Source organism: Prionailurus bengalensis, chromosome C1, assembly GCF_016509475.1.
Source record: "Prionailurus bengalensis isolate Pbe53 chromosome C1, Fcat_Pben_1.1_paternal_pri, whole genome shotgun sequence".
Taxonomy (NCBI): domain Eukaryota; kingdom Metazoa; phylum Chordata; class Mammalia; order Carnivora; family Felidae; genus Prionailurus; species Prionailurus bengalensis.
The window spans coordinates 50,863,866-50,887,734 of NC_057345.1; the positions used below are offsets into that span (position 1 = coordinate 50,863,866).

The 23,869-nt window shown below is 37.3% G+C and overlaps 1 protein-coding gene across 1 annotated transcript in view; it reads left to right on the top strand.

Moving 5' to 3' along the window:
* The window catches only part of PATJ (PATJ crumbs cell polarity complex component), a 368,834-nt gene that overhangs the window by 160,282 nt on the left and 184,683 nt on the right, over window positions 1–23,869 (top strand). Inside the window, 1 exon segment of the mRNA XM_043575139.1 lies at window positions 4,113–4,209. Within this exon segment, the coding sequence (XP_043431074.1) occupies window positions 4,113–4,209 (97 nt within the window).

The following is a 23,869-nucleotide window of genomic DNA, read 5'->3' on the forward strand; positions in this document are numbered from 1 at the left end:
TAGGCTAGAAATCTAAATTTGGCTGCTTTTCATCACGGAGTGTGAAATGACAGACCATCAGGATTCATAGACATACTAATACTCACTATATGCTTGTAACTCCTTGGCATTTTCCTTCTAAAATTTGCTTCAGTGTTACTTCATATACTCTTTTTCTAAAGGAGTCATGGACGCTAATACAAGTAGGAGATGTTCTTTCACAGAGAAGTGGTCTCCTATTCTCTTTATTTTCTTTTTATGTACTACCCAAATGCAAATATTGTGTCCAACCAAACATAATAGTCCTTAAAAATACAGTCATGTTAGGGGCGTCTGGGAGGCTTAGTCAGTTGAGTGTCTGACTTCAACTCAGGTCATGATCTCATGGTTTGTGGGTTTGAGCCCCGTGTCGGGCTCTGTGCTGATAGCTCAGAGCCTGGAGTCTGCTTCAGATTCTGTGTCTCCCTCTCTCTCTGCCCTTCCCCTGCTCTTGCTCTCTCTCTCTCTCTCTCTCTCTCTCTCATTCTCTCTGGCCCTCTCAAAAGTAAATAAACATTAAAAAAAATACAGTCATGTTAAACTTATAAAAATGTATCTATACCAAGTAAGTACGTAAACTGAGTACATTAAAAAAAATTTTTTTAACATTTATTTATTTTTGAGAGAGAATGAGACAGAGTATGAGCTGGGGGAGGGGCAAAGAGAGAGGGAGACAGAATCTGAAGCAGGCTCCAGGCTCTGAGCTATCAGCACAGAGCCCAACACAGGGCTTGAATTTAGGGACCGCAAGATCATGACCTGACCCAAAATCGAAAGCTTAACCAACTGAGCTACCCAGGCACCCCATGAGTACATTTTATTGTATGTAAATTATTCCTTCATAAGGTTGATGTTAAGACTCACATCTATTTCAAGTGAGAAATCTGGACTTGCTCGAGTCTGGGGCTAAGGAGAACCTCATGAAGGTTTTTGCAAAGATCAGAATGATCTTTTGTGACCCTCCTGGTGGCACTTAGAGTGTTACAAGATGTGCTCTTTGATTATTCTTAACAGTAACAGGTGATACAGTTTTCTATCACTATAATCCACATTGTGCTAGGTCTTAGAATTGGCTGACAATACTCTGCGATGTGTAAATATTTGTGATATTCTTTTATATATTATATGTATGCATACGTGGCATGTAGACATGTGGGGATCATGCAACATTGGTGTAAATGTTTTTATAGTCTTATTTTGCTTTATACTCCACATCAGTAAGATCAAGGATATTAGGGAGAAAGTATAGCTGTTTCTAAATTCACCAAATCCCTTTGATTTTGTGAATCTGAATTGTTATATTAAAATGCCTCTGAGTTCGTGGTTTCTATGGAAAGGTCTTTGGTTTTCAGTTAAAAGACTGACACATCTAAGGTCATGTGAGGTTAGTTTTACTATTTTCTGGAAAACTGGGAATATTAGATTTAAATAATGCTTATTAGTCTCTATAAACTAATCAGAAAGAGATTTTTTTTTTTTTCTAATTTATTAGCACCCTCTGAAGGTAGGAAAATATTTCTCACAATGAGAGGTAGGGGCTTTTCTCACTTTCAGATACACAGAGCTTTTTCGGCCTCTACCCTATAGCTTGAGCCATAGGACAACTGTAGATAGAAATGTACATACCCACTGGTCTTCATGTCAGAAAGCTATTCTTTCCAGTGGACTCAAGACCTGTTATTGTACAAAAACACCAACAGGGAAATAAGGACTAACAACCTATTTTCAATTGTCTCTCAACCTAGAGAATGGATCCCCGTAGAACCAATATATAATGAGTCCTCAAATACCACTAAATTGTCAGACTGTAAAACCCAAACTCCATTTACTACTCCTGCTAATGGGAAATAATTCACAGTCCAAGTGACCTATGAAATTATGTAATATGTACAGGGGCCAGTTATTTACTTACCTCATTAAGGAGGGAACCACCAAGATAGCCTGGTTCTGAGAGAATTGGAGAGAGTGAAGTATTTATTAGTTGTTCAGAGAATGCATGAGTAAGATTCAAATTTAGATACAAAACTGGTTAACATCTTGACAGGGCAATAAAGCTATAACCTTTGGAGTTATCCTTTTTATAGGACTAAAATAATTTGCATCTCTACCAGACAAAATTACTATGCAATGCTATTGGACAAGAACCTTTTCCATTACTGTCATTTTTCTAGAAGTTAATATGTTAGACCTAAGCAGCATGACTGGCAAGCAGTTATTTGCTCATTCAGACTATAGTGTTGGGAGGCCTGCTTTATACCAGGCACTGTTCTTGAAACTAAGGATACCACACTACTATTCTCTGCTTTCATGAAGATTATATTCACCTGGCCTCCTTGTATGTCCCTTGCTCCATCCTTCATTGCCACCAAGAGAGCCTGGCCCTCCCTACAACCTTCCCTTATGAGCAGTAGAAATATGCCCCAGGTATCTGGCAACCCACAATCAAACGACAGGGTGACCAGGACATGCTTATCCTATATTCTAAGAGTGTTGGTACTACATGGATGGAACTAGAGGGTATTATGCCAAGCGAAATTAGTCAGAGAAAGACAAATATCATAGGACTTCACTCATATGAGGACTTTTAGATATAAAACAGGTGAACATAAGGGAAGGGAAGCAAAAATAATATAAAAACAGGGAGGGTGGACAAAACATAAGAGACTCTTAAATATGGAGAACAAACAGAATGTTGGTGGAGGAGTTGTGGGACGGCGGGGGGGGGGGGGGGGGACAGGGGGTGCTAAATGGTAAGGGGGCATTAAGGAATCTACTCCTGAAATCATTGTTGCACTATATGCTAACTAACTTGGATGTAAATTTAAAAAATAAATTTAAAAAGTGTTGGTAGAAGTTAATTTTAATAAAATCAGTGGTGTAACAGTTTCCTCTTAAATGTGTTTTTTAAATGCCATTAAAGAGTTCTTATCTCTTAATATTAAAAGCTGTCTGTCCTTGACCCAAGTATTGTCTTTGACCTGGAATGATCTGGTTCAAAGGAAAAGGTTTACTGAAAGGAATACATGCACCTTCTTGACTCTTCAGTTAACCCACTTTTAAGTTTTTTCAAGCAAGAATAAAGACGTAGCATGATCACACTTCTGTATTCTTTTGTTGCTTAATCTTAAATAAATTTGGGTGTGTGTTTTTCTTTGTGGATCTCAGGTAATGTTTTCTGCTTTGGAGGAATTTATTACAGGCCTGCTTTCTGTAATGGACATTTACTGGATTGTATCCTGCCATTAGTGGTTTTGTCATATAAAGCATAATTGAATGTACTCTATTGAAACCCTGTAGCAAACAAATCTTAATCCAGTTATTTTGATATTTGTGGAGTGCTTGGATCTATCAGCTCCTATTCTTTTTAGCAGCTTGGATCTCTCCGTAAACTTTAGCATGTTTTATTTTTCCCAGCGTTCAAGAAAATGTCTACATTCTGTGAAGGTAATCTGACCATAGAGTTTTGTTCTACTTTAAGTCTCAGGCAGATATTTATGTGCTGTATCATTTGGTGGCTAAATTTAAAGAATACATCTACAGAAATACAAAAAAATATTCATCATAAAGATTTGTTTTTTAAAACCTTAAAATGTGTATGTTGACTATCTGCAAATTACAGATGAATATTTTTACAGTTAGAAAATCTTGGTATTTCATTTCAACTATATAAGAATGAGATCTGTGTCTTCTGCAATTGAGTAAACAGTTTAAATAGTTATAGAATTAATATAGTGGATAGTTTTTACATTGATTTTGAAATGTCTTTCATTTGAATTATTTGGTTAATAACAGTGTAAATAAAATATATATAATTGGCATTCTCACTGGGGAAAGGAATGTATTCTTCTGGGCAGGTTAACCGTCTTAAATGTTGCTTTTGAATTCCTATTTTTCTATAGTAGTATGTTTATATCACAGGGTCACTTACATAATAACATAAATATAAGAAGACAAATTGTATTTGTTTCACAGCCCTTATGTGACTGAAATTGGATACAGTCAAAATATTTAGATTATCTTCTTATCCTGTTTGTCATTGAGGAAGAGGACTGTGCAAAGGCAATTAACCTTTCTCTCAAATTTTGCATTTTCAGAGACCAGGAACCGCTCCACCTCCAATGAAACTTCCACCTCCTTATAAAGCTCCGTCTGATGACAGTGACGAAAATGAAGAATATGCCTTTACCGACAGTGAGTTCCTTTTCATTCTTTGCAGTGAATGCAGAATTTATTAAATTGTGCTTTCATGATGGTTGTCAATTATCAATGCCATTCTGTGGGTTCTTAGAAAATGTGTATTAGCATATCATGCTGAAAAAGAAAATTTACATCTCCTTAATTTTTCACTTAATTTACTAAACTTCCCTCCTTTAATACTAATAGTAGAGTGAATGTCAAAGGCAACGGGTTATACAGTATTTTATCTACATTTCCTCCTACTGTTACTATTTGGTTATGAACGGAAAAATGCTAAGAAGTCCTTTAACTTGAACTTTGACCCACAATAAGCAGAGTTGGATGTGGATGCCAGCTCTTGATGACTTTCTGTATTCAAACCGATGGTGATGTTGCTAATGCAAAATTACAGAAGGCTGGAGTCATATTCTCCTTTAGAATTCCTTTCATGATTTTCTTTGCATTAGCTGTATCAAATATACATTCATACATGTATTTAATGGAGGCTTTATTTAAAAGAATTTGCATTTCTTTTATGCATGTAAAGTATATACAGTTAGATCTGATTGCTATTGTACATGGAATTTCCTTTTGGGGAGGGTGATGAAAATACCCTAAAATTAGATTGTGATGATGGTTGCACATTTTGTGAATTTAGTAAAACCCACAGGATTATGTATTTAAATGGGTGAATTTTATGGTTTGTGAAATACGTATTTATATATGTTCTTTTAAAAATAACATTGTTCCTTCCACGATTTAAAAAAGGAGTTTGATAGAGAAATCGAAAGAGTTAAAATTCTGACTGCAGGACTTCTTAGTGTATGACCTTCAGCATGCCCTCTTGTATAAAAATCATGGTTCTTACTTCCCAGGGTTAGGGGTGAAGATTAAAATAAGGTGATAAAGCCTTTGGCTTGTCAAACAGTGAAATTTCAACAAGTATTATAGCTCTTACTAATAATTATTGTTAAGTTGATTTTATAATGGTATTTTCCCAAATACTGTAATAAGTATGTGAATTAAAATATAAATAGATGTGTTTATAATCATTTAGTTGGCTTTATAAAAACTTGATTTGCACTTTGTGGTTTTAAAGAGCCCTTTCTCGTGCAGCATTTTCTTCATTTATTCCACAAATCTTTGTTAAAAGCCAACTGCTTTTTACTAATGGTATTGAGTCTGTTATGAAATATATAGTTTTATTGGGGTCACCAACTTGGAAGGGAGTGTACAAAGGCATTGGAACAAAATATGACAAGTGTGCTGTAGTGTTTCTCAACCTCTTCTGGAGAGTTACACTGATGGATATGATTGATATGTGTATGCACATGTGTACCATAATCCCTTGTTCTGATATAGGTGTTAGGACAGCTGCAGCAGAGTGGAGATACTTGTTGGTTATTCATAATTTCCAGGATGCTAGAATGCCCATATTTGCATAGTTAGGAAATCTGGTTTAGGCATGTGATAAAGACAATGTTCTAATCCTAGTTCTATTTGTGAATTCAGGGACAAGTGAATTAACTCCTTCATGGCTCACACTTGCTCATCTATAAGTGAAGGGATGTCTTATGATAACCTTCCTCACAGCGCAGTTATAACCTGAGGAGAAAAGCATTTAAAGAGCTTAGTAGAAGGATGTGGTATCAAGTAAACACTCTGGTGTCCATACGTCAGGCCTTTTATCTATTAACTCAGTTAATGTCCAACAACTAACCTGTGAGGTCTCTAATTATACAAATAAAGAAACTGAGGCTCAGAAAAAATTAAGGAATGTGTTCCAAAGTTACACAGCTAGTAAGTAGTGGAAATGGAATTTGAACCCAGACTCTGATTCCAGAGCCTGTATTATCATCTGTACTTCCTGTTACTTAAATCTCATTTAGTATAGCAGAAGTAGGTACAAAGTGCTTAAGATTATCCAGTAAATATGGCTTTGATGCCATAAGACAGTAGCACCCTCCCCAAAGTTCCAAGTTGGCATACATGTATTTTCATACATGTGCACAAACACATTCACATATTAGTGGGGTTCAGGAAACGCCATTTTACACTGAATGCAGAAAAAACTTCTAATTCTTAAGTCATCCGACTGTAACATTTCACAGATTCTCCAGCAAATATATTTACGCTGTGAATATGATTTTCCATTTGTTTTGCTCCCTAATTTTATTTTCCCAGCATACTTTCCCTTTCTTCAGAAGGGTTTGAACCATATGGGGTATTAGATGGTTCACATTTTAAATGTAGGTGAGCCTAAAGCCTCTAGCTTCCTATATTTCTTTGTGAAGTAGATCCCATGGCTTTTTTCTTTGTTCCTTAACTCTTATTAAATGACTACTCTGCTCATCCATCCAAAACTAAAAGTAGATTGGTTCACTGTTTTATCAGATTCTTACTGTCCCAAATCTAACCATTTCTTTTTAACAGTTGTGAAAGTATGATTTTCTGACTTTCCCATGGTCCAGGACTATGAAGTGGATGGCTGGAATCCAAGCCTTAGGCCCACTAGGAAGTGGTGATTGTATTAGGTCACAGACATGAGACACATAGGATTTTAAAGTGCAGTGACAATCTAACTTAGGTGATCTTTGGTAATTACTTCTTTATAAACTTCATTTTTGAGTGGATATTATAGGTGGCCAGAGATTGTTCTAGGTGTTGGGAACATGACAGAGAGAACAAGATCTCTCTCATTAGCTTATATTCTAGTAGGAGAGAAAGATTATAAACAATGAGATAGATTAAATATTGATAAATAGTCTGAATAACTAAAATAAAACAAAGTAGTGAGAATAAATGCTTTGCAGGAGTCAACATTAAGTAGAATAGGAAACAACGGCCAAGATAAGACCAAAGTGACAAGAAGGAGCCAGACATACAAAGAGCTCATATAATCCTATAGATCTGAGTTTTAATCAGACTGTGATCCATGGTAACCTATGGATTACTTAACAATCAGGTATAGATGTCTGCGCACACACACACACACACACACACACACTTACATGCATATATAATTGAAATAAAAGTTTTACAAAATAGTACTTACCTTTATAACATATGAAGAACTTTATTATTTTTCTTTTTTTTAAGTTTATCTATTTGGAGAGAGAGAGGGAGCATGAGCAGGGGAGGGGCGGATAAAGAGGGAGAGAGAGAGAGAATCCTAAGCAGGGTCTGTACTGTCAGCCCAGAGCCTGATGTGAGACTCAAACTCAGGAACCGTGAGATCATGACCTGAGCCATAATCAAGTGTCTGTCACTTAACCTACTGAGCCACCTAGGCACCCCTCTATTTCATTTTTTAAAATGCTGTTTGCAACTCAGTTTATTTCTTGACGGTTTAATAAGTTGCAACCTGTAGTATGGAAAACACTAATCTAGAAGTCTGGCTTTCAAACTTCAGAGTGTATCAGAAGCATCTAAAGAGCCTGTTAAAAGCACTAGCTGCTGGGCCCCCTCCCAATTTCTGATTCCTTACATCTGTGAGGACTTGATAATTTGCATTCCCAAGTGATGCTGATACTCCTCATCCAGGGACCATATTCTGAAAACTATTGATCTAGGTAGTATTTTAAGTCATGGGAGCTGGTGAGTTTACTTAGGACTGATGTATAGACAACAACAGGAAGCTAACCCAGCATGGGCCTCACGAGCCAGCAAAGGTGCATCCTAGCACACTAGCATTTCCGGGAGATTGTAGAGTTAGGCACTTTAAGAGAAGAATATGTTTCAAGAAGGCCTCTGTCCCTGAACTTCAGTAGCCAAATATGGAATGATGCTGAGAGTTTATGGAGGTTAGAATCATGGAAGTAACCATTGAACTTAACAACATAAAATTGTTAAGAAGAAAAAGAATACTTGATAAAATACTGTACAGATTGTTGTGAGAATTAGATGTGACAACTAATATAGATAGTATGGTACATAATAGCTCTTTATATTATAGATCCTTTATCTTGCATAGTTGAGCATAATTCATGACATTCTGGTATCTAATTATAGGAAGGCTTCTAACCATCCATTGAATGAAAAGTGCTGAAAAATTTTTTTAATTATATTTTTTTAATGTTTATTTTTGAGAGAGACAGAGACAGAGCACAAGCAGGGGAGGGGCAGAGAGAGAGGGAGACACAGAATCCGAAGGAGGCTCCAGGCTCTGAGCTGTCAGCACAGAGCCCGACATGGGGCTCGAATTCATGAACCATGACATCATGACCTGAGTCGAAGTCGGACGCTTAACCAACTGAGCCACCCAGGCACCCCAAAAAGTGCTGAAATTTTAATTAAGGATTATGAAACAATTATGAATTAAGAAACAGTATCCACATAAATGCTTAGCTATTGAAAACTACCATTATCACACCTACAGGATTTATCCAAGGGAAGTTGCCAATGTAGAGAACTTTGACTTAACTTTATGGTAATTGTCTTTAATATCTAAATGAAAAACTAGATTGTATTGACAAAGGTTTAAGATCACTGAGGGCATGAAGTGTCACTCAGTTGACTATCACGTGGTGACTTTCAAATCTTCATTTTTAGCCATCCTCTTTCACATCCTGACATGTTTTCAGTTGGCTGCCAGAAAGATATGATGTCTTTTTTTCTTCTAGCATTATAAATCTTTTGTGCAAAACAAAATGTGTTTTCTTCCTGAAGGCTGACCTTTTTCCTTATATTCTCAATTTTTCATAAAGCCCTTACTCCAGACTGAAGCTTCACTTCTGTTTGTGGTCTCTCTTCCTCAATTAATCTTCATTACCAATTTCTCCCACATTTGTAGCTTCCTTTGCATTTTTATTGCCACAATTTTAGTGGCTATATAGTTGTAGTCACAATTTATTGAGTACCTACTATGTGTCATACATTTCCCCAATTCTTTAAATGCTTTCTCTTTTGATTTGCAGAAGAGCTCTAAAAGGATATCTTGTCTTTGGGCTGATTTCAGCTTAATCTCACCTTCTTTGGAAAACCTTGCCTCATTCCTCATTCTAATATATATTCTTGTTGTTTTTTTTTTATAACACAACGAAATGTGATTATTTATGTGATTATTAGTTTGTCTTTCCCTTCAAGTTCCATGAGTCGAGTGATCCTCTCTGTTTGGGCCTGGCACATTATAGAACTCCATATTTGGGACAAATTAATGACAGAGGGTGTGTAACTTGGTTAGTGATGTTGAGGGTGTAATGAAAATCCAGGTCCGCTCATAGTGCTTTAGAGATAGCCTTTCTACTGAGCTGTGCCATCCATCTAGTTTCAGAGCCTTCTGTCCAGAGCAACTTGCTTTCTCTTTGCCAATATGCCACCCCTCACCTTATCTAAAAGGAGTGATCCCCACAGAGAGAAGCCACTATCTCGAAAAAGTCCCACTTTTGATCCCAGACATTAAACGCTTTTATATCCGGTCTTTCTAACCTGTTGGTATTCATTATTTAAACTACATTTTTAAACATCAAGGAGCAGAAGGTTTTGGAATGACTTTTTGTAACCCATAAGAGCATGATCATAGAGAAGCAATGAGAATCATACAATAGACATGTTTCTTGATGTATATTAGGTTCTAGAAACTCAGAATATAATTGACTTCTCTGACACTTGGCTTTTAAATGGTATAGCAGAGATGAATGGAACTGCATGCTGAAGGCCTCTTAAAGCCTTTTTTTTTATACTTTAATTTCAGAATAGCATACTCTCCTTAGGTGCTTTGTTTTTCCCTCTCAATTTTTTTTTCTTTTGCTCTGATTCCTTCCCCACCCTCATAAAATTATATGTTCTAATATAATATTTGGTAAAAAGAATTTATTTTGGTTAAAGTTTAGAGGGGATGCCAGGGGCGCCTGGGTGGCTCAGTCAGTTAAGCGTCCAACTTCGGCTCAGGTCATGATCTCATGATTCGTGAGTTCAAGCCCCGCATTGGGCTCTGTGCTGACAGCTCAGAGTCTGGAGCCTGTTTCGGATTCCGTGTCTCCCTCTCTCTCTCTGCCCCTCCCCAGTTCATACTCTGACTCTCTCTCTCTCTCTCTCTCTCTCTCTCTCTCTCTCTCAGAAATAAATAAACATTAAAAAAAAATTTTTTTAATGTTTAGAGGGGATGCCTTTTTAAATTTTTTTTTTTCAACATTTATTTATTTTTGGGACAGAGAGAGACAGAGCATGAATGGCGGGGGGGCAGAGAGAGAGGGAGACACAGAATCGGAAACAGGCTCCAGGCTCTGAGCCATCAGCCCAGAGCCCGACACGGGGCTCGAACCCACGGACCGTGAGATCGTGACCTGGCTGAAGTCGGACGCTTAACTGACTGCGCCACCCAGGCGCCCCAAGGGGATGCCTTTTTAGAAAATTACAGCTTTAGGGCACCTGGCTGGCTCAGTTGAAGGAGCATGCAACTCTTGACCTTGGGATCATGAGTATGAGCCACAGGTTGGGTATAGAGATTTCTTAAATAAAATCAGAAAAGAAAAAAAAAAAGAAAAGAAAATAGAGCTTCATTGAGATATAATCCACATTACTATATAACTCATCTACTTAAGGCATGTAGTTCAATGGCTTTTAACATATTTACAGAGTTCTTCAACCATCACTACTGTCGTTTTAGAACGGTTAGAACATTTTAATCACCCATCCCCCACAATATTCCTACTCATTAGCAGTCACTCCCATAGTTATTCAGAAATTCTTTACATCCATATATAAAATATACACACATATATATTCTAATTTTAAAAAAGATTTTGTAGGGGCGCCTGGGTGGCGCAGTCGGTTAAGCGTCCGGCTTCAGCCAGGTCACGATCTCGCGGTCCAGGAGTTCGAGCCCCGCGTCGGGCTCTGGGCTGATGGCTCAGAGCCTGGAGCCTGTTTCCGATTCTGTGTCTCCCTCTCTCTCTGCCCCTCCCCCGTTCATGCTGTGTCTCTCTCTGTCCCAAAAATAAATAAACGTTGAAAAAAAAAATTAAAAAAAAAAAAGATTTTGTAGATACTCTGCATGTGTTCCCATGGATTTGGTTGGGGAACCTGCCCCAAACCCTCCTTCCTTTTACCAAAAATTGAAATCTGCATCTAAATTTGGAAGAAGACAAGGATATGTTACTGTCCTCAAATCTAGCAGTGCTTTAAATCTCACCTCCTCTGCCCCGTGCAAAAAAAAAAAAAAAAAAAAAATTTAGAGAATAAATTATTATTCACAGATGGTATAGTAGTCAATCTTAAAAACTCAAAACCTTAAAAAACTTTTTGGCAACAGTAAGTAAGGCTATATATGAGTTGCACATATGAAAATATTGGCTAATCAGTTTCATCTATTTAAAAATATAAAAATTTTCTCTCCCCCCTTTTTTTAATGTTTACTTATTTTTGAGAGAGAGAGAGAGAGAGAGAGCGAGCATGAGAGGGGGAGGGGCAGAGAGAGAGGGAGACACAGAATCCGAAGCAGGCTCCAGGCTCTGAGCTGTCAGCACAGAGCCCTATGCGGGGCTCGAACTCACAGACCACGAGGTCATGACCTGAGCTGGAATTAGATGCTTAATGCACTGAGCTACCCAGGCACCCCTTTGTAAAAATATTCTAATAGTGATAACAGAAAAACTAGAAAATATCTAGGAATAATACAATTAGAAATGTGAAACTCATGGCAATGATCCATAAGTTTGTCATTTACTCTTTGGCACTGTGACAAAAACTCTAAAACTACTCTCCCCCCCCCAAAAAAAATGTATGTGGATACACAAAACCATTGTCACCTGTGCACACACCCTCACACACATACCTATACACACACACACACACACACACACACACACACACATGCACACACCCCTACCTCATTTTGAGTAGGCATCATTTTGCCTGTTTAGTGAAAGTCCTGAAGCCCATTTAAGAATTCATTGACCACAGGTTGACAACCTCTATAGTTTCTTTTTTTAAAGAAAACTGGAATTTTATTAAAGAAGATTCAGGGGAAAATTAGAGACATGTTCCTTTCCAGATTGGAAGAGGAAGTATATTAAAGATTTCAATTATTTTTAAATTAGTCTTTAAGATAATTTGAATCCAATTCCTAAATATATATAGCCCCTCCTTTTTTTTTTAAATATGAGGATTTGATTGAAAATTGACTTGGAAATGAAACACTACACAGTTTTGGAAAGTGTCCCTCATATCTGAATATATTCTAAATTGGTAGTTTTCAAACTGAATCTGGAACTTTCAGAAATGAGTGAGAGTGTTTTTGCTTGTCTAAATCAGCTTTTCTCAACCTTGGCACTCTTGCCATTTTGACCAGATAATCCTTTGTTGGGTGGGGAAGGAGGCTGTTTTCCACATTGTGAGATGTTTAACAGCATCTCTGGTCTCTACCCACTTGATGCCAGGAGCTCTCTCTCCCACAAACTTGTGGTGACAGCCACAGATGTCTCCACACATTGCTCAGTGTCCCCTGGTCCACAGGATGGGGGGGGGTTCTACTGTCATTTATGAGGATGCCAAGAGCACTGCATTTTATGGAATAGTCCTCTACAATGGAGAATTATTCTGCTCAAAGTTCTGGGAGCACGCCTGATTAGAAACCTTGCTCAAACTATAGTAATTAGGGGCAGTTGGGTGGTTCAGTCAGTTGAATGTCCGACTTTGGTTCAAGTCATGATCTCACAGTTTGTGAGTTGGAGCCCCACACCAGGCTCGCTGCTGTCAGCCCAGAGCCCCCTTGGGATCCTCTGTCTCCCTCTCTCTCTGCCCCTCCTCTGCTCTCACTCTTTCTCAAAATAAATAAATAAAATAAAATAAATAAACTACAGTAATTAAATCCGTTTAGTATTTGCAAATAAAGATGGTCTAGAAATAAACCCAGATGTCAAGAATTTAGAACATAAAAAATACATTTTTTGAAATAGAAATAGGATAGATTATTTGATAAATGATGGGGTATATAATAATTTGGGGAGAAAAATGTAGAGATCTCCATTTCTCATCAAAATTGCAATTTAATTCTGAATACTGTCTACTTCTAAACACTGAAAACATAAAAATACTGTAAAAAATCTAAGGTTTTTTTAAGTTTACTTATTTTGAGAGAGAGAGCAAGTGGGGGAAGGGTAGAAAAAGAAATAGGAGTTCTTATAGACTGTTGGCAGGAATATGAATTCATGTACCTCTTTCTGGAGACCCATTTGGCAGCATGTATAAAAAATTTAAATGTGCATATTCTTTGACTGAATAATTCAACTTCCAGTGATAATAGCTTAAGGAATTCAATGCCCATGTGAATATATGTATATGTACGTATACCTACAAAGATGTGTTCTACGTTTTTCACAAATAGCAATTATAGCAGTATATATTATATGTAATTTATAAAATGCCCTTGATGAAGTTACTTACTCTAAACATTTCTAGACATTAGACTTGAAACAGGTTGCATCCTTTTAGTTTGGATTCCTCATTTGTAAGATGGAAATAATAATAGTACTCCTCTGAGTGGGTTGTTTTGAGAGACTAGGAGAGTTAATGTATATAGCATCCTTCTACAGGAAGAGACACATAGGAAGTATTCCAGAAATGTGAGCTACTACTGTTTATTATCATCAATAGTAATACAACATTCTTCAGTGTTTGCCAAATATTGCCAATACAGGATGAAATTTCTGGCCTATGTACATATTAAAATTTTACCTAAAAATTACTATAGTTTAATTTTTTTAATGTTTGTAAAGTTTTTTCTTTTAGGTTTATTCATTTACTTTGAGAGAGACAGAGACAGTATGAGTGGGGGAGGGGCAGAGACAGAGGGAGAGGGAGAATCCCAAGCAGGCCCCGGGCTGTTAGCCCAGAGCCCAATGTGGGGCTTGAATTCACAAAACCACGAGATCATGACCTGAGCCAAAACCAAGAGTTGGACACTCAACAGATTGAGCCACCCAGGCTCCCTGTAAGTTAAGTCTTCTAAGTTTAATATTACTGTGTGGGATCAATACTTTATTAAGAACTCTATACAACTGGGCTGCTCCTTCATCACCCTCATCACCATTGTATGTGACACTCTTATTCTCCCACTTTCATCTGTGATCACTGGAAGAGAAAAGCATTTTGGAATACTTCCTTTTTCTTGAGTATTTTTCTCTTCTGTATTTTCTTTGGACCAAACATGGAATTATCCTAGAAGTTTTTGTATATGATTTTATAATTTTTTTTCCTTCCAATGTGGGCAAAATAGAGTTTTTTGAGAAAAATTCATGGCCCAAATGGAATTTAAAAACTAAAAATCTAGCTTTTAAAGATTACTTTGTTTAGTATGAGTGATAGTTTTCCAAACAGTCCTACAAAGCTTATAACATGACTTAATCTCTCTTATTCTGCCTTGTAGTATTTAAATATTTATAAACATTTGTTGATTCACAAAAGTTATAGTGCTCTCTGTAGAGTTAATTCTTTTAATATTAACATTAATTTTTAATATATTTTCCTATTTAACCTTTAAAAATTTTATTTAGGAAAAATTTTTTTAATGTTTATTTATTATTGAGAGACAGAGAGAGACAGAGCATGAGCAGGGGAGGGACAGAGAGAGGAGACACAGAATCCAAAGCAGGATGGATCCAGGCTCTGAGCCGTCAGCACAGAGCCCGACGCGGGGCTCGAACCCACAGACCGTGAGATCGTGACCTGAGCCAAAGTTGGACTGTTACCGACTGAGCCACTCAGGTGCCCCAACCTTTAAACATTTTTTAATTAAGGGGCGCCTGGGTGGCTCAGTCGGTTGAGCGTCCGACTTCGACTTCGGCTCAGATCATGATCTCACGGTCTGTGAGTTTGAACCCCGCGTCAGGCTCTGTGCTGACAGCTCAGAGGCTGGAGCCTGCTTCGGATTCTGTGTCTCCCTCTCTCTCTGCCCCTCCCCTGCTCGTGCTCTGTTTCTCTCTCTCTCTGTCAAAAATAAATAAACATTAAATTTTTTTAAAATTTTTTTTAATTAAAAAGTTTATTTATTTGAGAGAGAGCGTACTCATACAAACTGGGGAGCCATGGAGAGAGAATCCCAAGCAGGCTCCGTGCTGTCGGCACAGAGCCTGATGTGGGGCTCGATCTCACAATCTGAAATCATGACCTGAGCCAAAACCAAGAGTTGGACACTTGATCAACTGAGCCACCCAGGTATCCCCCACAATTTTTATTTTTAAATCAAAATGTTAGCAGCTTTCACCCCCATCTTTAATTATCTGTGGTATGTTACTCTTACAGTGATGAACATTTGTACTTCAATTAATCAAGAGAATTTGAACATATCAGGCATACAAAGAAATGTTCCAGTCTCAGTTACATCAAGAATTTTAACCTAGGAATTAACAGTAAATCAAAATGGCAACCTTGTTTGAATTATTGCCATTAATACACAGTTTATTTTCTATTGTTAATCCATGCCCAGAATCACTGATCCTGCATGGGTTCAGAGGGGCCTGAATGCTGAGTGTCTTTCAGATCTTTGGCCTTCTTGAAGCCAGTACCTAATAGCAGTTTAGTAAAGTTTTACAGCCAAAGCTGAATTTTGCAGAACCCCTAGTATTTTTTAATTGAAAAAAGTACAAAAGCATGTATACTAACTCCTTTGAGAGGAGAGTTTTGAGAAACATCTTGTCCTTTCAACTTTACTTAATCCAGTTGAATTTTGTATAACAAAATATGTTTGCTTGGAAGAGAAAACCCATTTTGTCTTACAACTCAATAAGAAAACAAGCAACGCAATTTTTAAAAATGTACAAAACTGAAATGACATTTCAACCAAAGATCTATAGATGGCTAAGAAGCACATAAAAATGCCCAACATTACTAATTATTAGAGAAATGCAGATTAAAACCACAACACATTCATAAGAATTATTTTAATTTTTTTAATATTTAATTTTTATTTTTGAGGCAGAGAGAGAGACAAGCAGGGAGGGGTAGAAAGAGGGAGACACAAAATCTGAAGCAGTCTCCAGGTTCTGAGCTGTCAGCACAAACCCAATGCAGAGCTCGAACTCACCAACCACAAGATAATGACCTGAGCCGAAGTCAGATGCTTAACTGTCTGAGCCACACACAGGTGCCCCTTCACAAGATTTTAATTAAAAAAAAAAAAAAGGGACTCTACAACTAGAACCCTAGTACACTGCTGGTGGGAATGTAAAATGGTACACCATTTTAGAAAACAGTTTGGTCATTTCTTAAAAAGTTAAATATAAGTTTACCATACAATCTAGCAATTCTACTTCTAGGTATATATCCAACAGAAATGAAAACCTATGTCCACACAAGACTCCTACAAGTATATTAATTATAGTGTTAGTCATAATAGTTCAAAATTGGACATAGCCAAGTGTCCATCAACTAGTAGAGAAACAGTGTTGAATATCCATACAGTAGAAAAAAAGTTAAAAAGAGCAAAATACTTATATATACCATTATGCAAAGTAAAGGAAACCCAGTGCAAAAGACTATATACTATAGGATTCCTTTTATATAGAATATCCAGGGGCGCCTGGGTGGCTCAGTCGGTTGGGTGTCCAACTTCGGCTCAGGTCATGATCTCGCAGTCCGTGAGTTCGAGCCCCGCGTCGGGCTCTGTGCTGACAACTCGGAGCCTGGAGCCTGTTTCAGATTCTGTGTCTCCCTCTCTCTCTGACCCTCCCCCATTCAAGCTCTGTCTCTCTCTGTCTCAAAAATAAATAAACATTAAAAAAATTAAAAAAAAGTTTTATATAGAATGTCCATAAAAAACAAATTTGTAGCTATAAAAAGCAGGTCATTCGTTGGGGCGCCTGGGTGGCGCAGTCGGTTAAGCGTCCGACTTCAGCCAGGTCACGATCTCGCGGTCTGTGAGTTCGAGCCCCGCGTCAGGCTCTGGGCTGATGGCTCAGAGCCTGGAGCCTGTTTCCGATTCTATGGCTCCCTCTCTCTGCCCCTCCCCCGTTCATGCTCTGTCTCTCTCTGTCCCCCAAAAATAAATAAACGTTGAAAAAAAAGAAAAAAAAATTTAAAAAAATTAAAAAAAAAAAAAAGCAGGTCATTCGTTGCCTAGATTTGGGGCTGGGAATGGGCTTCATCGAATTTGTTGAGGTAGTGGAAATGCTCTAAAGCTGGATTGTGGTGAGAGTTGCTCATGTCTGTAAGTTGACTGAAAATCATTGAAGTATATGCTTGCAGTGAGTGAATTTAATGTATTATATTAAATAAAACCTGTTAAAATTATTTCAAAGTTAAATATAATTTTAAATATTTAGTTTTGAGAGGGGGAGAGAGAGAGAGAGCGGCAGAGAGAAAGGGAGACAGAGGATCCAAAGTGGGCTCTGCACTAACAGCACAGAGCCCAGTGCAGGGCTCGAACTCGTGAACCACGAGATCATGACCTGAGCTGAAGTCAGACACTTATTTGAGCCATCCAGGTGCCCCAAATATAATTTTAAATTGAAAAATCACATTTGTGGGTGAAGGAGTTTAAAATTGTAAAAGTACAAGCTTCCATAGGGCACCTGGGTGGCTCATTCAGCTAAACATCCGACTTGATCTCAGCTCAGGTCTTGATTTCAAGGTTGAGAGTGTAAGCCCCGAGTTGGGCTCCACACTGGGTGTGGAGCCTACTTAAAAAAATAAAATAAAACGGATGCCTGGTGGTTCAGTGGGTTAAGCGTCTGACTCTTAATTTCGGCTTAGGTCATGATCTGGTTGTTCGAGAGTTATAGCCCCACATCAGGCTCTGCGCTGATAGCATGGAGCCTGGTTGGGATTCTGTCTCCCTCTCTCTCTTTCTCTCTTTGCTCCTCCCTTGCTTGCTCTCTATCTCTGTCTCTCAAAAATAAAGAAAAATAAACTTAAAAAAAAAACATTTAAAATAAAAAATACATGGCACAAAAACAGACACATAGACCAATGGAATAGAATAGAAACCCCAGAACTAGACCCACAAACGTATGGCCAACTAATCTTTGACAAAGCAGGAAAGAATATCCAATGGAAAAAAGACAGTCTCTTTAACAAATGGTGCTGGGAGAACTGGACAGCAACATGCAGAAGATTGAAACTAGACCACTTTCTCACACCATTCACAAAAATAAACTCAAAATGGATAAAGAACCTGAATGTGAGACAGGAAACCATCAAAACCCTAGAGGAGAAAGCAGGAAAAGACCTCACTGACCTCAGCCATAGCAATTTCTTACTTGATGCATCCCCAAAGGCAAGGGAATTAAAAGCAAAAATGAACTACTGGGACCTTATGAAGATAAAAAGCTTCTGCACAGCAAAGGAAACAACCAACAAAACTAAAAGGCAACCAACGGAATGGGAAAAGATATTTGCAAATGACATATCGGACAAAGGGCTAGTATCCAAAATCTATAAAGAGCTCACCAAACTCCACACCCGAAAAACAAATAACCCAGTGAAGAAATGAGCAGAAAACATGAATAGACACTTCTCTAAAGAAGACATCCAGATGGCCAACAGGCACATGAAAAGATGCTCAACGTCGCTCCTCATCAGGGAAATACAAATCAAAACCACACTCAGATATCACCTCACGCCAATCAGAGTGGCCAAAATGAACAAATCAGGAGACAGTAGATGCTGGAGAGGATGTGGAGAAACGGGAACCCTCTTGCACTGTTGGTGGGAATGCAAATTGGTGCAGCCACTCTGGAAAACAGTGTGGAGGTTCCTCAAAAAATTAAAAATAGACCTACCCTATGACCCAGCAATAGCACTGCTAGGAATTTACCCAAGGGATACAGGAGTACTGATGCATAGGGGCACTTGTACCCCAATGTTTATAGCAGCACTCTCAACAATAGCCAAATTGTGGAAAGAGCCTAAATGTCCATCAACTGATGAATGGATAAAGAAATTGTGGTTTATATACACAATGGAGTACTACGTGGCAATGAGAAAGAATGAAATACGGCCTTTTGTAGCAACATGGATGGAACTGGAGAGTGTTATGCTAAGTGAGATAAGCCATACAGAGAAAGACAGATACCATATGTTTTCACTCTTATGTGGATCCTAAGAAACTTAACAGAAACCCATGGGGGAGGGGAAGGAAAAAAAAAAGAGGTCAGAGTGGGAGAGAGAGCCAAACCATAAGAGACTCTTAAAAACTGATAACAAACTGAGGGTTGATGAAGGGTGGGTGATGGGTATTGAGGAGGGCACCTTTTGGGATGAGCACTGGGTGTTGTATGGAAACCAATTTAACAATAAACTTCATATATTGAAAAAATAAAAAAATAATAAAATATAAAAATAAAATAAAAAAATAAAATAAAAAATACAAGCTTCCAGCTATAAAATAAGTGTGTCCTAGGGAGGTAATGTACAGTGTGGTGACTATAGTTAACAATACTGTATGGTATATTTGAAAGTTGCTAAGAGTAGATCTTTAAAGTTTTTATCACAAGAAAATGTAACAATGTATGATGATAGATATTAACTAGATTTATTGTTATGGTCACCTTGCAATATATATATAAATCACATCATTGTTGTATACCTAAAACTAATATAATGTGATAAAGTCAATTATATCTAAATAAAATTTTTTAAACGAATCTCATTTGTAAAGGATAATGAAAACTTACTATGAAAAGATCTATGTTAAAGGAGGAGGGCAATCAAATAGCAAATTACTTTGAAGAATAGAATTAAAGTGTGTTCGTGTCTTCCTTGACAGTACTGGGATTTGAGAACCCTAAAATTCATCTGGTCTAATTTTACAGTTAAGAATCGTAAGACACCCCCTAGCCCAGAGTAATTAATTTGCCCAGAGTCACAAAATTTGTTATTGTGAGGTCAAGAATAGAATGTAGGTCTCATTTGATGTTCAGGGCCATATTTAAGCTTTCCCTTCTGGTGCTTTCCTGTTCACGCCATTGCCAATTTTTAACATGAAGTAGACTCATGGTCACCAGAGATTTATTGAGCAACTAGTAGATTTTGGTTTAAATTTTTGTTTTGCTTTTTTTTTTTTTTTTTTTTTTTGGTATTGTTGTGGACTCTGTAGTTGATCTCTACCTTGCCAATAGATGTCACTACAATCAACAGCAATTATTATCTGGGATTTAAGGAATGTTAAGAATGATCACTTCAAATAGGCAAACAGCATTCATTAGTGGCTTCTAGCAGTATTTACGTGTTCTTTTTATTAGATCTGTGGATTTATTTGCTCCCTCCTCTGTTTTGTTTCTTGGTTTTGATGCAAAATAGGAAAGATTAAGAAATAAAGGCCAAGTTTTAACTTTTTAGTTTTATGTAAATTCTTTTTCTCATTTCCTGTAGTTAATCATCCTTTTCTGAACGCTTTATCTTTCTAATTAAGTGAAATAAGTAGAATTCTTATTCCGGTCCTATGATGGAGACTGGTGAACGTCGCTTTCTATTTTAGTGGATTTTTTGTTCTGAAAACTCCCAAAGCTCCAGCCCTTGATAGAATTGAGATGCATTTATTGTAATTATAAATAAAAAATTATATTGTTTAAGATCTTTTGAGGAGCATTTAAATTATGTTCAGGTGTTCTGGATTTTAATATTACTCATCCACATGAGAGGTGATCAGGTATTCTACAGTTTACAAAGAAAGGTTAGAGAACCCTATAGTACTTAATAGATAATCATGAAGTAATTGCAGTTACTTGATTCTGTCCTGGTGTGCTGGGGATGGGAAGGAGGAGGGGACGCAATGAGGCATTTAAAAAAAAAAAAAAAAAAGTTTAAGAAACTACAACCATTTTTCTAATGATTTTTCTGAAGCTTCTATTTTTTTGATACATTTTGATACATTTTTGATACATTTACCCCTGAAAGGTAACTTTAAGACCTGACTGCTTAAACAGAATCTTTACTGCACATTTAAAACGTTACTGAGACACAAATGAATCTCGCTAGGGATACCACATGTTCAGTACGGTTCACCAGTTTCTTTGTTATAAAAATGATTCAGTGATGTGAGCAAGAAGGAGAGAGTAAGTTGATGACTGTTTCATTCACTTCAGATGGGCTAAAATCCACCACAGTTTCCTTTTAATCTGCATTCGAAAGATGCAACTAATGCGCTGCACTATTTCTCAGCAGGAAAACGGGGTCATTAAAGTGATATTAATTGAAGCTGGCCACAAAATAAACGGTCGTGTTTATATTGCCTCCTGCTCTGGAACAGAGCAATCATCCCGATGTGAGCAGGGTAACTGAGTGCCACAATCGGCAGTGTGAAGCATCTGAGGGTCAGATGTGGGAAACCAGGGATTTTGCTTCTCCCGGCATACTTTTCCAGGCAGCTTCTACCTACTGACAGATGTGACTGGTAGCTTGAGTGGTCGCTTGAAATTAGCTTAATTGATTGCTTCTCATGATAGAAATAGACTGACAACTTGCCCTAAAGGAGAATAAAACCTGAGGGGGAGAAAAAATAGGCCCAAGGTCGACAGAAGAGAGAGGACAGAGTCTGGTGAGGATTTCAGCTGCTTCCAGCACTGAATGTTTATCAGGAATGCAGATACCCTGAAGGGAACACTGGTACAGCAATGGTCCAAGGGGGTTTCCCAGGTAAGATATCTGTGCCTCTGTGATCTGTGGCTCTTGTGGAATGCAGTCTTAAGCTGTTTTAGTGTTGGTGCAGAATGTTGTTTTAAAGGTTTGAACAATAGTAAGCTAAGGCATTTATCTTTAGTGAGAGAGTGAGGGTACATATGCATGTGCAAGGCAATTGTATGTTAGAAAGAAACCTCTAAAAATTTCCTTTCCTGTGTATTGTAGCTGGAATTTTCCCGGTAATGTTATTGAAAAGTAGAATAGTTTATCAGACTGTCAAGGATATACTAGTGAGTTTCAGTGCCAAAATTCTTAACACTGTGTTCGTGTAGTAGCCTCTCCTTTCAGACTCGTAATTGAGAAGTAGATCTCCTGGACACTTATTGTTGTTGTTATTTGTGACTTCGCCATAATCAAAAAGGAAGATGATTTACATTAGAACAAGGTTATTCTGATTAATTTTTAAAAACTGACCATTCAGCATTTTGTTAGAGATGGAAGTAGAATATTGTTAAGGAATCCTAGTAGTAAACAAAAGGCTGCTTTTTCTAAATTGTAAACTAGCATCGTAAATAATATTTGCTAATTGTGATCGAAGTCCCATTCGTCTAAACCTACAAGTTCACATTCATTAGGGGTGGGGGCTCAGCACTTGGAAGTATTATCAGGGACTTCCCTGTTAACACATAGTTCTTGAAATCATTGCTACAATATAATCTCATACAATAGGGTACTCTATGTCTATGTTTTTGCTTGATTTCTAGAAAATTAATTTAACAGAGCTTTTTATCCAAGTAAGATGTGGAATATTTTAGACATAATAGGGGGATCTTCCTGCCTAAGCATTATTACCTAAGGGAGACAACTGTAAACTCAAAAGAGTTAGACATCACATTATGGCTTTTTCTTTTCAGCAGTGCACACGCAAATTAGGTTATTTCTACTGCAACAGCAGGATATATGCTGCATACCTGATTTAAGCTAGCAGACCTCATCCTTGGCTATGCTGTGAAAGTAATTGAGCAAGAACTTTTCTTTCTCCTAAAATACAATTTCTGAGGATCTCAGTGTTGGAGTCTTGTGCTATTTAGTATCCAAGTTTGTGATTTTGATTTGGAGGAAATGTTATAGCCCTTAAAAGGATGCGTCACAGATTCCCTGTAGTGACAACTGTCCTGATTGTTTCTTTTTATTTTATAGTTGGAACTGGTTTCATTTGTCTGAAGGTCATCTTTTTAATACTACTTCTCAAACTTGTATTGACAAGGCAGCTATAGGAATGATCCTGAACATTGGTGGACCCTACTTGCTTTTCTTCAGACTCTCTGAAACAATTTGCTCCTGTTCCTTTTATTTTAGGAAGTGTCATTTTAAAAATCGGTTTCTCCAGATTAAAAATACATGTGTGCTTAGTGTCCTCAGAGTGATCTCTCACCCCTGATAATTTTCTTAATCTCTATCTCACCAACTTAAAGTTGCTGCTGTCTGGCTTCATAAACCACAGTAGAACCCTCAAGAATCCCCACAGTGAGTTTTCCAGAAATTGGACAGAATATGTCTAGTCGGTAGGAATTTCTGTGTCTTTTGCATTTTATTCAAATAATATATGAAAATATTTTTTATGTTATTAACTATAAATGTGCCTCTTAAGTAGACATATATTTGTGTGTTAAATATAAGTTCCTTTTCTAGTGCTCCTGCTCAGGATTGTTCGTGATTTACATAACAAATATATTCAGCATTTATTGAATGTTTCTTTTTACCTTTCAATGTATATATACATTTAACTCCAGAGTATTTAAATGCTTTGTAATTGTCTTTATATTATGTTCGCTACTCTGTATTCAGTTAATTTGAAAAGCATCCTTCTATTTCATGTGTCTTTTTGGCATATTTTACAAATAGTTATACATAAGTTGATAAATAAAAGATGAGGCTTCAGTCTGCAGAGAATTTACTTCTTTTTTTTTTTTTTTGTACTTGGAATCATGATTGTTTGTTTGTTTTGAGTTTTTTTTTTTTTTAAATTTTTTTTTTTTCAACGTTTTTATTTATTTTTGGGACAGAGAGAGACAGAGCATGAACGGGGGAGGGGCAGAGAGAGAGGGAGACACAGAAT